This window comes from Lontra canadensis, unplaced genomic scaffold (assembly GCF_010015895.1).
Source record: "Lontra canadensis isolate GAN:19392208 unplaced genomic scaffold, GSC_riverotter_1.0 scaffold18, whole genome shotgun sequence".
NCBI classification, from domain to species: Eukaryota; Metazoa; Chordata; class Mammalia; order Carnivora; family Mustelidae; genus Lontra; species Lontra canadensis.
In genome coordinates this window covers 11,669,324-11,683,789 of record NW_022631012.1, presented here as the reverse complement: position 1 = coordinate 11,683,789, position 14,466 = coordinate 11,669,324, and the positions used below count along the sequence as shown (strand labels likewise).

The window sequence follows — 14,466 nt, the reverse complement described above, 5'->3', positions numbered from 1 at the left end:
ATTTCTAAAACTTTTTTCATTTCAGTATTGGTGCATAAATGAAACCGTAGAGTGTGTAACCCCGGGAGACTAACTGTTTTCACTCTGTCTCACTCCTTGGAGACTCATCCAAGTTTGTGTGCATCAGTAGCTTATTCATTTGTTTTTTATATTTATTTCTACATCGTTTAAAACCTAGTTTCTACTTTGTTTCCTTCATAATCCATTTTTAAAATACATATATTTGTTTCAAATCTAGGTGACAAAACACGACCACCATCCTCAAGTCCCTCCAGTATTATCCGCCGGACTTCCTCTCTGGATACTCTGGCTGCGCCGTACCTTGCAGGGCACTGGCCTCGTGATAGCCATGGGCAAGCTGCTCCTTGCATGCGGGACAAGGCTACACAGGTAGGTTTATTCACATTCTTATCCTGAAGTGTTTTCGCCTGAAACTGTTTCTCATAACATTATTTGTTTAATGCTGTGCTGAAATTCTTGAAACATTAGTGTGTATTAGAATAACCTGAGAAGCTTATCAAAAGTGCAGATTCCCAGGCCTGACCTCCAGATACTTTGTAGTAGGCTTTGGTTCAGGCTTGGAATTGTGCATTTTAAAGAGTTCCCAAAGTAATTCCAATACATAAGGATAATTTATGGACACACTTTTCACCCCATTTCCTCTTTATTGTTAGTTTAGAACATCAGAATATGTTTAATATATTGAATTTATAAGAGTAAGAATTAATTTACTTTCCATCTAACCCTTTATTTTGGTGCCAAAATTCATTATGTGTTGGGAGATGGGGATTATATTATGTTGCAGATAGATTCTGTAAATGTAAACATCCTGACAAAAGAGACCCTGGGAGCAAAGTTTTATACTTTCAGATTTATGAGGTTTTTTATTTTATTTTATTTTTTAAGATTTTATTTTTTATTTATTTATTTATTTTTCAATTTGACAGAGATCACAAGTAGGCAGAAAGGCAAGCAGACAGAGAGAGGGAAGCAGGCTCCCTGCCAAGCAGAGAGCCCGATGCGGGGCTCGATCCCCGGACCCTGGGATCAGGACCTGAGCCTAAGGCAGAAGCTTTAACCCACTGAGCCACCCAGGTGCCCCTTATGAGGTTTTTAAATTAAAAGAATCTTAGGAGGGACCCCTGGCTGGCTTAGTTAGCAGAGCGTGCAACTCTTCATCTTTGGGGTTGTGAGTTCAAAGCCCACGTTGGGTATAGAGATTACTAAAAATAAAGGTTCTTATGAAATCATTTAGATCTACTTCCTGATTTTACAAATGAGGAAGCTGAGGTCCAAGATCATAAAGCCAGGTGATGACTGCATCTATAGTTTCTTTCATAGCACTTACTATAATTAAAGTTAATCAGGTAGTTGTCTATTCATTTATTTAATGTTTCTTACACTCATTAGATGTTGAGCCCGTGGCCTGGCTTATCCATTTCTGTGTTTTCATCTCCAGGATTTAGTATGGCCCTGAGAGGATAAGCCCTCCAGGGTTATTTGCAAAGGAATGGATGAGCAGAACGATTAAAGCTGTATTGCTAGTGAAGAATGAAAATCAGTTAAAGAGTTAAAAGGTTCTTTATATTGACTGTTGAAAATCAGCTAAGGTATATCTTGACTTAGACTTCAAATTTACATCACTTATGGTAGCTTGATCCCAGCACTTTACGAAGAGAATGTCCTTTTATTAGAACCAAGTAAACACACTTTGTGGTTTTTGGATTTGCATTTTGGTTTCCACAATTCCACATGTTCTTGTTGGCCTTATTTTGTTTTCTGTTCTGATATTCTTGAAACTGAGTCCCACTGTTAGAGTAGATGCCTGGGATATGAGATTACCTTGAGGTTTATATTCCAGTGGCAAATACAGAAATGAAAACAGAGTCTGTGCTCCTCAAAATTATCAAATATTTTGAGAAACTGACTTTAACCAGAGTTGTAGAAGATTTTTCCCTTTATTCAAAATCCCTAAGTTTGCTGAGATTAGGGCATATAGTATGGAAAATGAGCACTTCCTTCTTGCTTTCTGCTTAATCTACGTGCCATGTTTAAATTACTCTGGGTATCAGAGTAATTTAGTACTCTGGTCATCCTTGAACATTTCTGCAACCCTTGATATCTCCTCTGCAGTTTCAGGTTCAGTGGGTTCAGATATTTTGTCTTATCAGTAAGAATAAACAATCCTAGAAGCCAGTGGGAGCCCACCTAGCTCTGACTACATTGAATTAAAGTATAAACCTCACACTTGCTTCACCTTTTTCTAAATGTCCCCCAAATTGGGAATGTTAAGGGTACAAATCTAAAGAAAACTTACAATTCTCATACTGTTTATCTTGCTTGCAGAGCTCACATTAGAATCTCCTAAGGTATGATGCAGCAGTAGCTGGGTGCTCTGCTCTTCCGTGTGCGTTAGTTCTCAGATTCCCTCTTGGTAGGTGTTGGATTCCCTAATGTATGTATGCTAGTTAATTAAGTCAGTTTTTTTAAGTTGTTTTCTTTTTTTTTAAGATTTTATTTATTTGAGAGAGAGAGAGCACAAGCAAGGGGAGCAGCAGAGGAAGAGGGAGAAGCAGGCTCTGAGCAGGGAGCCCAATGCGGGACTTGATGCCAGGATCCTTAGATTATGACTGACCCAAAGGCAAACGCTTAACTGACTGAGCCACCCAGGTGCCCCAAGATTTTTTTGTTTTTTTTTTAGGGAGAGAGAGAAAGAGCATGAGCTGGAGGAAGAGGCAGAGGGAGAGGGAGAGAGAGATTCCCAAGCAGATTCCATGCTGAGCATGGAGCCCAATGGAGGGCTTGATCTCATGACCTGGAGATCATGACCTGAGCTGAAACCAGTAGTTGGATGCTTAACTGACTGAGCCACCCAGGTGCCCCTTAAATCAGCTTTTTAAAATTTGGTAAAATACATATAACATAAAATTTGCAGTTTTTAGGTAAAACAATTAAGTAGCATTAATTACATTCATATCATTGTGCAACCATTGCCATTATGTTTCCAAAACTTTTCATCACCCTAAACAAGACTCTGTAACTCCTCTTTCTTTCTCCAACCCCTGTAACCACTATTCAACTTTCTGTATCTGTGATTTTGCTTGTTCTAGGTATTTCATATTCGTGGAAGCATATAGTATTTGTAATTCTATATCTGATTCATTTCACTAAGCATTATGTTTTCAGGGTTTATCCATGTTGAACCATTTCTTTTTCCTGGCTGAATAAGATTCCATTGTATTGGTAAAAAAAGTTTATCCATTTATCTGTGGACATTTGGGCTTTTTACAAATTTTGGCTATTCTGAACAATGCTGAAATGAACATTGCTTTATAGGTATCTGTTTGAATCTCCACTTTCAATTCCTTTTGGTACATATATAGGAGTGAAATTGCTGAGTCATATATTTAGCTTTTAGAGGAACTGCCATACTGTTTTTGTGGCAGCTGCACCAGTTTGTGTTCCCTCCGGTAATGTATAAGGACTCCCATTTCTCCATATCCTCACTAAGCCTTATTTTCCTGTTCTTTTTCAGTATAGCTATCCTAATAAGTATGAAATTGTATCTTACGGGTTTTATCTATATTTTCCTAATGATGAATGATGTTGAGCATCTTTTCATGTGCTTTTTGTGTATCTTCTTTGGAGTTAGTCACTTCTATGCCTTTGTTTCCTCTTTGTAAAATGGGAGAATAGTACCGATCTTTTAAGATTATTATAAGGATTAAACAAAGAAATACGTGTAAACCCTTAGAACAATGTGTGGCACATAGTAAGCATTTCGTAAATGCTTGCCATTAAAACTACTACCTTTGATTATTGTCAGAACAAGGATGGCATGTTGGTTTCCAGTCTTATGCATTTTGTTAATTGCTATTAGCTTCCTGGAGCATTATGTTGAAAAAGATTTGGGCTAACAGTTATTGGGCCTGATTGGCTATTTTTGCCCTTGATGAGAGGCCCCGGGCTCTTTTATCAGCCCTGGTCCATATAGTGCTAGAGCAGTAAGTATGATGGAAGTAATTTATTTTATATTATAGATGGGTACTTCCAGGGAGTTCCTCCAAGACTTTTGACAAAATATACCATGTCACCACTTTGAGCCCTGGTTCTTCATTTAAAAAAAAAAAAAAATTATGTATGAGTCTAAGGTCTAGGTATCTTAGAGATGAGTGGGAATGGAAAGAGGAGGTTCTGGAAAATACAGAGAAAGGCAGCGTTAAAATTTAGGAACATGGAGCAAGTTTTTAAGATGTTGATTGCCTATCCTCTGCTCCCCCCTCACCCCATTATTTGTTTTGGGTCATGAGCATGAGTGTGTGATTAAAATTCTATTGTACATGATTATTTGTGTCCTTACTTGACACAAAGATAGCAAAAATATGGCATCATTCCTTTTATTCTATATCTTTGGCACACTTTGGTCATTCCCTGTGAACTCAGAGTCTGAGAGTCTCTCTAGCAGTACTGTAGCTTGCCGTTGCCAGTGGAGCAGGGCTGGTCTGCCACTTCTGCTTTAGAGTTTGATACACTGCTTAATACTACATTGTCCCCAACCTCTGCCTCCTGTCCCCCCACCTCCCATGTTCTTTTAAAGATTCTTTTAAAAACTGACCATTTGGGAAGCCTGGGTTGAGCGTCTGCTTTTGGCTCAGGTCATGATCCCAGTGTCCTGGGATCAAGTCCTGCATTGGGCTCCATGCTTGGTGGGGAGCCCATCTTTCCCTCTCTTTCTGCCCTTCTCCTTGCCTGTGCTCTCACTTTCTCTCTGTTAAATGCATAAATAAAATATTTTTTAAAAACCTAATAAAATTAAATACTTTGTAAATTAGAGATTAAAATGCTGAATTACTGAAGGTAGCAGTTCATAGCAACACTACACTATGTCTTAGTGTTATGAAATGAGAGTACTGAAGAGGGGGATCAGCTTTTTAAAAAAATTACTTTTTGAGTGACTCTTGCATTTTGTATAAAACCTTGGTCCACTGGTTAAAATTGGTAATATTAAGAAGGAAGGAAAGTGTTAAAATCTTTTTTTCTTTTCCAGACCTAAATCTAATGACCTCTGTATAAGCTCTTTGGTTGGGTTCTCAGTAGCTTTGCCTTTCTTGGTTAAGCCGAGGATTCTGAAATAATCTAAATTTCTAGATGCTTTACCACTTCACTGGTGTTCCTGTCCTTTTTTCACATTTTTAGATCAGAAATTAGCAAAGCTGTCTATTGCTTTTCATGCTTACTTTTATTTTTCTTGCTTAATTCTCTTGTTCTCATTATCTTCAATTTGTTTTTAACAAATCTAGAGGAAAGTTTTATATTCCTTTGCTTTTCCTTGAGTTAAATTTTATACTTAATATATTTAGATTGCCCTAATTTTAAAGATCTTTTTATTTTGAAAAAGTCTCACTTATAGAAAAATGTAGGAACAGTAGATTAAATACCAGTAGACTCTTCACCTGTATTCACCAACAAACATTTTTCGTTTTTTTTCTTTTTTAGTATAGATAATAATTTCTGTTGTTACTATTTGCTAATTATTAGTAAGTAAGTCACAGACACTCTGACTCTTTTCAAATACTTAAACATATATATGAAAAAGGACTTAAATAAAAATTACCAAAGTGATTACCAAATCCAGGAGATTTAACATTGATAAGGTGCTTTTAAGTTTCCTCAGTGATATTCTCTGTAGTATTTTCTCCTGTAAGGCAGGATCCGGTCAAGAAGCAGACACAGAATTTAGATATTACGTTTTTTTAATATCCTTTAATCTGAAACAGTTCCTTAGCTTTTCTTTGTCTTTCCTGACCTGGTTATTTTTTAAGAGTATAAGCCAGTATTTTTGTTGAGTATTGTCAACTTGAGTGGTTTTGGTTTTTGTTTTTTTCCACAATTAATTCAAGTTACTACATTTTTGGCAGGAATACTATATATGTGATGTGTATATATTCTTTTACAACCTTGTTTTTTATTTAAGGACATTACTCTATCCATATAGAAAGATTCTCTCCTAAAAGGCCTGCCCTCCACCCTATCCGCATATAGAGAGGTATTGTTTTGAATAGGCCATATATTCACTCTTACACTACAAAATTTAAGAGGTACAGAAGCATATACAGTGAAGGAAGGATCTTCCTCCCATGAGGCGGCCACTGTTAATGTTACTTGTGTTACCATGTATATCCTTGCAGAGATATTTTACATAGTGTATATTCTTTCTAGTGGCACTGGTTAAAGGAAGTTGCTATGCACACTGTGGTGAGCCTTGAGTTTCTCACTTAACAATCTCACAGAGATTTTTGTGAATTTCCTTATTCATTTTTTATACCTGAATAAGTATTCTTTTGTTAAGACACACCATTATTTATTTATTTATTTATTTGTTATTTATTTAACAAATCCTTTGTTTACATTGTTCTAATCTTTTACTTGTAAAAATAGTGCTACTGGGAATAATAGGCTGTATCATTTTGTTCACAAAGATACATATTTTGTACATCTGCATGATCAATTACAAAAGAAGGTGAGTCAACAGTATGTGCATTTGTACCATTGACAGCAGTTGCTTAGTCCTCCTTCTGTAAAGGCTATACTAATTTGCAATTCACCAGCAATACAGGAAAGTACCCTATCAGATTGCCCAGTCTCAGGGAAGTTTTAAAAAACTTGGTTCTTACGGGTGAGATTGAGCATATTTTCACATACTAGGAACTCATTTGTATTTTTTTTTCCCTAATACAATGTGTTTGAATTCTGGATTTTGTATAACCACTAAGGATTTACCATTTGTGAGGCTATACTTTTGCAGATACCTAAATCAAGTCCAGACATTGTATAGATGTTAAGATTATGAACTCCAGAGTCTTAGATTTTTATCTTGGCTTTGCCACTTCTCAGCTGTGAGACATTAGGCAACTTACCAGACCTCCTTATCTGCACAACCTATAGAGCTTCTTATATATATTCAATCAGATAATAGGGTGAAGACCTTTCACTATACTTCTATGAAGCAAAGTGCCTAGCACATAATAAGATCACAGGAATGTTAGCTATTATTAGTATGCTCAACAAATGCTATACTTATGTAAAAATAATAACTAAGCATTTATTAATAATAGAAATGAGGGAAATAGGCAAAAATATTATAATTAAAGTAAGTGCTGCTAGAAGAATTTTGGGTTATTGTGCTATTTTAAATATCCTAGTACTTAATTTGCTTTAATGGGAATGCATTGTATAATAGAAAAGTGTATACTTTTTAAAGAAATGAAACCTTTTCAGGTTTATTGAGATAAAATTGACATATACAGCACTGTATAAGTTTTTGTACAGTATGACTTGGAATACACGTATTATGAAATGATTGTCACAGTGAGTTTAGTTAGCATCCATTACCTCATATAGGTAAAAAAAAAAAAATTTTTTTTTCTTGTGATGAGAACTTTTAGGATCTACTCTTTTAGCAGTTTTCAAGTATACCATATAGCAGTATTAAGTATAGTCATCTTACTATACATTACATCTCCAGTACTTACTTATAACTGGAGGTTTGTATCTTGAGATCACCTTCATCCACCTCCCCCTTTGAGTGCCTCTGATAAGCACAAATCTGATTCCTTTTTCTCTGAGTTTGTTTTTTAGATTCCACATGTGATATCATATGGTATTTGTCTTTCTCTGCCTGACTTATTTGATGGAACATAATGCCCTTCAGATCCATCCATCTTGTTGCAAATAGGGTATACATTTATCGTTAAATGGTTAACTTACCCCTTCCCTCTTTTTCTCCATTATAGACAGAGAGTGCATGGGCCGAAGAATACTCTGAAAAGAAGAAAGGGTCTCACAAGCGGTCAGCGTCGTGGGGCAGTACAGATCAACTTAAGGAGGTCAGGAAAATGGGTCCAAGAACTGGATGTGGAAGTTTGATCCCTTCCTTGGCTAGTTCCTTGAAGTTGTAGGCAACAAGGATTTGCCAGTTTCCATTGTTTTGTTTTGTGTTGTTTTTATTTTTTATTTTTTTTGGTTGTTTTGTTTACTTGAAAAATAATGAAAATAATTTATTACTTTGATTGGATGAAGATTTGAATGAGGGAAGTGTACACATTACTTATCAGCTTATGTTTTTCTTTCTCCTTTTGTTTTATTAAACCAGAGTCCATACCTGTTTTGTTTTGTTTTTTAAGATTTTTTAAATTTATTTATTTGAGAGAGAGCACAAGTGGGGTGAGGGGCAGAGAGAGAAGCAGACTCCCCGCCAAGCAGAGAGCCCAATGCAGGACTTGATCCCAGGAGCCTGGGATCATGAACTGAGCGGAAGGCAGATGCTTAACCGACTGAGCCACCCAGGCACCCCTAGAGTCCATACCTGTTAACATAACCTAAGCATCAGATGTATAAAATTGTAATGATACAACAGATTCACATTTATTATTGCTGTATATAATGGTAGTATTTTTGAAATTCAGTAACCCAGTACAACCAAGCTCATTGTGGCCCTTTGCTGATTACCATTTTCTGTGCTTACAATTATGATGTTTCTACTTTACATAAAATAGAACTGAAGATTTACTCAAGGAGTAATATAGAATATTGATTGAAATTATATTTGTTATGTAAAGATTGTGTCTGTGAATGCATTTCATGGCTTGAATTGATTTTTAAATACTGTTAAATTTTTGGAGCTATTGAAGACTAGGTGTTTAAAGAAATCTAAATAAAATCACTCATTTTTAGGACAGTGAGAATAATTTTCATTATTTTAAAATTCTTTCTGAAAGCTACATTGTTATTCTAAGTGCTGAAAACTTCATTGGCTTAGTACTGGGAAGCTCGAAGGCTCTGAACAGTGTTGGAACATAATTTTTATTTCTCTTCAAAAGTAAGATACACATACATGCACACATAATGGGTGGGTATATGTATATATATAAATTTCATACAATAAATCAGATTTTGTGACAGGGTTTTATTTTTTCTATTTGTGTATGTGTGTGTGTGTGTGTGAGAGAGAGAGAGACAGGGTTTTAAAAGAAAAGAATTATTAAGGAAGAATTTTACCAATTCTTATTAAGGAAGGATATGTTTTATGTAGCTTGGAAAACTCTGATGCACTTTTTTAATTTACTTTTTATTTTTCTCCTTTTCAGATTGCAAAATTACGCCAGCAGTTGCAGAGAAGTAAACATAGCAGTCGACATCATCGAGATAAAGAAAGACAGTCTCCATTCCATGGCAACCATGCAGCTATTAACCAGTGTCAGGTAAGAGCACAAATACTGCAAAATCCAAACAAGGGATTTGTTGTTTTCCTGCTGATATGTTATTTATAGATAACTCTTCCGGACAGAAATGTCCAGAAGCATATTTGAAACAGCGATTAAATATTGAATCAGCCTTAATTAAAAAAAAACCTAGAATACTAAGTTGATAAGCGATACTTTGCTTTACTGATCTGTGATTTGACTTTTAGAGGACATAGCTAATCACATATTTTGATTTCATATTTGTGTCTTTATCGGTTCAGTATACTGAGGCAGACTAATAGAGAAAGAGAAGCATTGGCTATAGAATCGGACCTGGGATGAACAACCTGTTTTAAGTCTCAATTTCCTCATCTGAAGATTGAGGATAATAATGATACATCTCATAGAATCTTAGTAGGGGAAAACCTTTAACTGCTTTGATTCCTGTAGAGAACCTTATGAACGGCTCTTGCTGGCTCACCCAGGGAGCATTTCTCTTTAACCGAATTGAAATCAGATGGCATCCTTGTCAAAAAGAGCAAGAAAAAGTTTGCCCCCGCTTTTTATAGGGTGATAGCTTCTGATAGCCAAGTATATGTGGATTTTTTTTTTCAAGAGAAAGTAGGAGTATATGTTTTTTTGAATTAATTTTGCCCTTAAATGTTGATACATGGGTCAAATTTGACTTCATAAATTTATAGTTTGGTTGTAGTTTCTAACAGCTTTTTTCCATTTTTAAGGTATTTTAATTATTAAATGTGAGTACACAGTAATACATTTAAAAACTTAAACTGCATTTATGTTTGGAGAAATAGAAAATACAAAATTGAAAAAATAAAAAATGAAAAATTTGAATAGACTAATAACTGTCAAAATTGGAATACTAACTCAAAACCAAACTCCTACTTTCAAAAGGCTATAGACTCAGGTGGCTTTATGGGTGAATTTGCCAACCTTCTACTCCCTCTAATTTATCCATTAATAATTTGTATGTATTTCTGAGAGATAAGGCCACCTTTTATCCCCAAACTTATATTTTTATCCTCAGGTAGAATAGGAGTTAAGATTGAACTTTATTGAATTAAGTGATATGTTTTAGGAGTTAGTAAGTTTCTGAAGTGATTTTTTTTAAGTTGCATTAAAATTAGCAATTAAAGTAGTAAAATTAACCAAAATTTGTCTTTCCCCTCTTAAAAGTTGAATAACATTATTGGCATTTGCACAAATTTCATGTTTAACTCTGAAACCTCTCTTTCCAGAGAAGGTAAGGACTAGAAAATAGAGTAACTTGAAAAGTAAATTTATGTAACTTGAGTTTTGTACACTTGACCCAGCAAACATCTTGAGTTTTTTGAGCACTCACAGCCAACCAGAGATGCAGTACATGAGCATCATGATAGCTGTGCCGTGGTGGTTGTGTGTCATTGAAACTTTCAGACTGTGGAACATGAAGATTCTGTGAAGTTAACAGCTTTGGTTTTTAGTTGGTTCTTTCTCTAGTGGAGAAAAGTACCACTTTGAGATTGTATAGTTTTTGAGGTCATTCCTCCATCCATGCAACATTTATTAAATATCTACCATATGACTCATACTAGTACTCGTTAGGGGATGCAGTGATAAATACTGCCCCCCGACCAAGTCTCAGATAGCTGTAAGTAAAAAATTACTACTCCGTGTCATGAATGTGTTGGTAGTGTTTGGGAGAGTTGACACTGTTACATAACGGGTATTAATTACCCTTGGACTGGCTCTGGAGCCATCTACAAAGGCTTTTTGGAGCAATTCGTGTCTAAGCAGATCCCTGAAAGCTGACTGAGCTAGTCTTCTAGAGGTGGAAGAAATCATGGCTCCAGGTAGGAGTACTAGTAAGAGATAAGGCTAGAGAGTTAAATAGCAGCAAAACCTAAAAGTCTTAATGTCTCACTTGTTAAGAAGTTTGGACTTCATCTTAGAGGCACCAAAAAACTATTTTTTTAAATGCAGCAGATTGATTTTAATAGTGGTTATTTTCAGTTCAGAGTAGAGAATAAATTTGGAGGAGGACAAGATTAGAGGCAGGAAAACCATTTAAGAATAGAGTTTATAGGGACGCCTGGGTGGCTCAGTCAGTTAAGGGTCTGCCTTTGGCTCAGGTCATGATCTTAGGGTCCTGGGATTGAGCCCCACATTGGGGCTCAGCAGGGAGCCCGATTCTTCTTCTCCCTCTACTGGTCCCCCTTGCTTGTGCTCTCTCTCTTTCTTTCTGACACACAAACAAACATAAATAAATAAAATATTTTTTTTAAAAAAGAATAGGGTTTATAATCCAAGTACGAAATGACAGTGGCCTAAAATAAGCTAGGAGCTATGGTGCTAGAGAGAATGGCCAAATCTGAGTGGTATTTAGAAAGCAGTAATTAATAGTTGAAGTCTATTAAGTGCTTACAATATGGCAAACACTACTCAGCTTTTGTATGTATTATTAGCACTTAATCCTCATTTTGGGGGTGGGGCTTGTTACTGTCCTTGTTTTACGGACAAGGTAATTAAGGCCCAGAGAATTAAGGAATCTTGTTTTAGGTCATATGAGACAAAGCTCATATTCTAACCCAGGCATTTTGCGTTCAGAATCTGAGTTTTTTTAATGTGTGTGAGGTGATGATCAGAGGAGAGCGGTGGAGAGATAGGACTAAAAGGGTAATGCCAATTCTAGCCTTTAAAATACGAGTTAAGGGGCACCTGGGTGGCTCAGTGGGTTAAGCCTCTGCCTTCTGCTCGGGTCATGATCTCAAGGTCCTGGGATCGAGGCTTACATCGGGCTCTCTGCTCAGCAAGGAGCCTGCTTCCCCCTCTCTCTCTGCCTGCCTCTCTGCCTACTTGTGATCTCTCTCTCTCTCTCACTCTGTCAAATAAATAAAATCTTAAAAAAAAAATACAAGTTAAGGGGTGCCTGGGTGGCCGGGTTGGTTAAGCAACTGCCTTCAGCTCAGGTCATGATCCTGGAGTCCCAGGATTGAGTCCCACATTGGGCTGCCTGCTCAGCAGGGAGTCTGCTTCTCCCTTTGACCCTCTCCCCTCTCATGCTCTTTCTCTCACTCTCATTCTCTCTCAAATAAATAAAATCTTTAAAACATAAAATATGAATTAAAAAAAATACATCCATCTACCTCACACCGTGTACAAAAGTAACTTAAAATGGATCAAAGACATAAATGTAAGAGATGATACTAAAAGCTCTTAGATGAAAACATAGGCATAAATGCGGGGTTGAATTAGGCTGTGGTTTGTTAGGCATGACACCAAAAGTGCAAAACAAAGGAGATACATTGGATTTTATAAAAATTAAAAACTTCTGTGCTTCAAAAGACACTTTACCAAAAAAGTGAAAATATAACTGACAAAATAAAAGATATTTGCAGATCATGTTATTTGATAAAGCACTCGTATTTAGAATATATACAGAATTCTTGTGGCTCGGTAATAAAAAGATAACCCAATTTTAAAATGAGCAAAGGATCTAAATAGGGAGTTCTCTAAAGAAGATATACAACTAGCCACTAAGCACCTGAAAAAGTGCCATCATTCCTTGTTCAGTAGGGAAATGCAATTCAGAATTCTAGTGAGGGTGGCAGGGATGTCCATTATCACCATTGCTATTCAACATAGTACTAGAAGTCCTAGCCTCAGCAATCAGACAACAAAAGGAAATTAAAGGCATCCAAATTGGCAAAGAAGAAGTCAAACTATCACTCTTCGCAGATGATATGATACTATATGTGGAAAACCCAAAAGACTCCACTCCAAAATTGCTAGAACTGGTACAGGAATTCAGTAAAGTGTCAGGATATAAAATCAATGCACAAAAATCTGTTGCATTTCTCTACACCAACAACAAGACAGAAGAAAGAGAAATTAAGGAGTCCATCCCATTTACAATTGCACCCAAAACTATAAGATACCTAGGAATAAACCTAACCAAAGAGGCTACGAATCTATACTCAGAAAACTATAAAGTACTCATGAAAGAAATTGAGGAAGACACAAAGAAATGGAAAAATGTTCCATGCTCCTGGATTGGAAGAACAAATATTGTGAAAATGTCTATGCTTCCTAAAGCAATCTACACATTTAATGCAATCCCTATCAAAATACTATCCATTTTTTTCAAAGAAATGGAACAAATAATCCTAAAATTTATATGGAACCAGAAAAGACCTCGAATAGCCAAAGGAATATTGAAAAAGAAAGCCAAAGTTGGCTGCATCACAATTCCATACTTCAAGCTCTGTTACAAAGCTGTCATCATCAAGACAGCATGGTATTGGCACAAAAACAGACACATAGATCAGTGGAACAGAATAGAGAGCCCAGAAATAGACCCTCAACTCTATGGTCAACTAATCTTCGACAAAGCAGGAGAGAATGTCCAATGGAAAGAAAGACAGCCTCTTCAATAAATGGTGTTGGGAAAACTGGACAGCCACATGCAGAAAAATGAAATTGGACCATTTCCTTACACCACACACCAAAATAGACTCAAAATGGATGAAGGACCTCAATGTGAGGAAGGAATCCATCAAAATCCTCGAGGAGAACACAGACAGCAACCTCTTCGACCTCAGCCGCAGCAACATCTTCCTAGGAACATCGCCAAAGGCAAGGGAAGCCAGGGCAAAAATGAACTATTGGGATTTTATCAAGATCAAAAGCTTTTGCACAGCAAAGGAAACAGTTAACAAAACCAAAAGACAACTGACAGAATGGGAGAAGATATTTGCAAACGACATATCAGATAAAGGGCTAGTGTCCAGAATCTATAAAGAACTTAGCAAACTCAACACCCAAAGAACAAATAATCCAATCAAGAAATGGGCAGAGGACATGAACAGACATTTCTGCAAAGACGACATCCAGATGGCCAACAGACACATGAAAAAGTGCTCCACATCACTCGGCATCAGGGAAATACCAATCAAAACCACAATGAGATACCACCTCACACCAGTCAGAATGGCTAAAATTAACAAGTCAGGAAATGAGAGATGCTGGCGAGGATGTGGAGAAAGGGGAACCCTCCTACACTGTTGGTGGGAATGCAAGCTGGTGCAACCACTCTGGAAAAGAGCATGGAGGTTCCTCAAAATGTTGAAAATAGAACTACCCTGTTGTGACCCAGCAATCACACTGCTGGGTATTTACCCCAAAGATACAAACGTAGTGATCCGAAGGGGCACGTGCACCGGAA

At 36.6% G+C, this 14,466-nt stretch overlaps 1 protein-coding gene across 2 annotated transcripts in view; it reads left to right on the top strand.

Annotated features, from left to right (window-relative positions):
• Positions 1-14,466, top strand: part of FAM117B (family with sequence similarity 117 member B) — a 72,922-nt gene that overhangs the window by 37,167 nt on the left and 21,289 nt on the right. For both annotated transcript variants that reach the window (XM_032860058.1, XM_032860057.1), the window contains exons 2-4: positions 239-390; positions 7,794-7,886; positions 9,147-9,260. In XM_032860058.1, the coding sequence (XP_032715949.1) occupies positions 239-390; positions 7,794-7,886; positions 9,147-9,260 (359 nt within the window). The remainder of the gene's footprint in view (positions 1-238; positions 391-7,793; positions 7,887-9,146; positions 9,261-14,466) is intronic.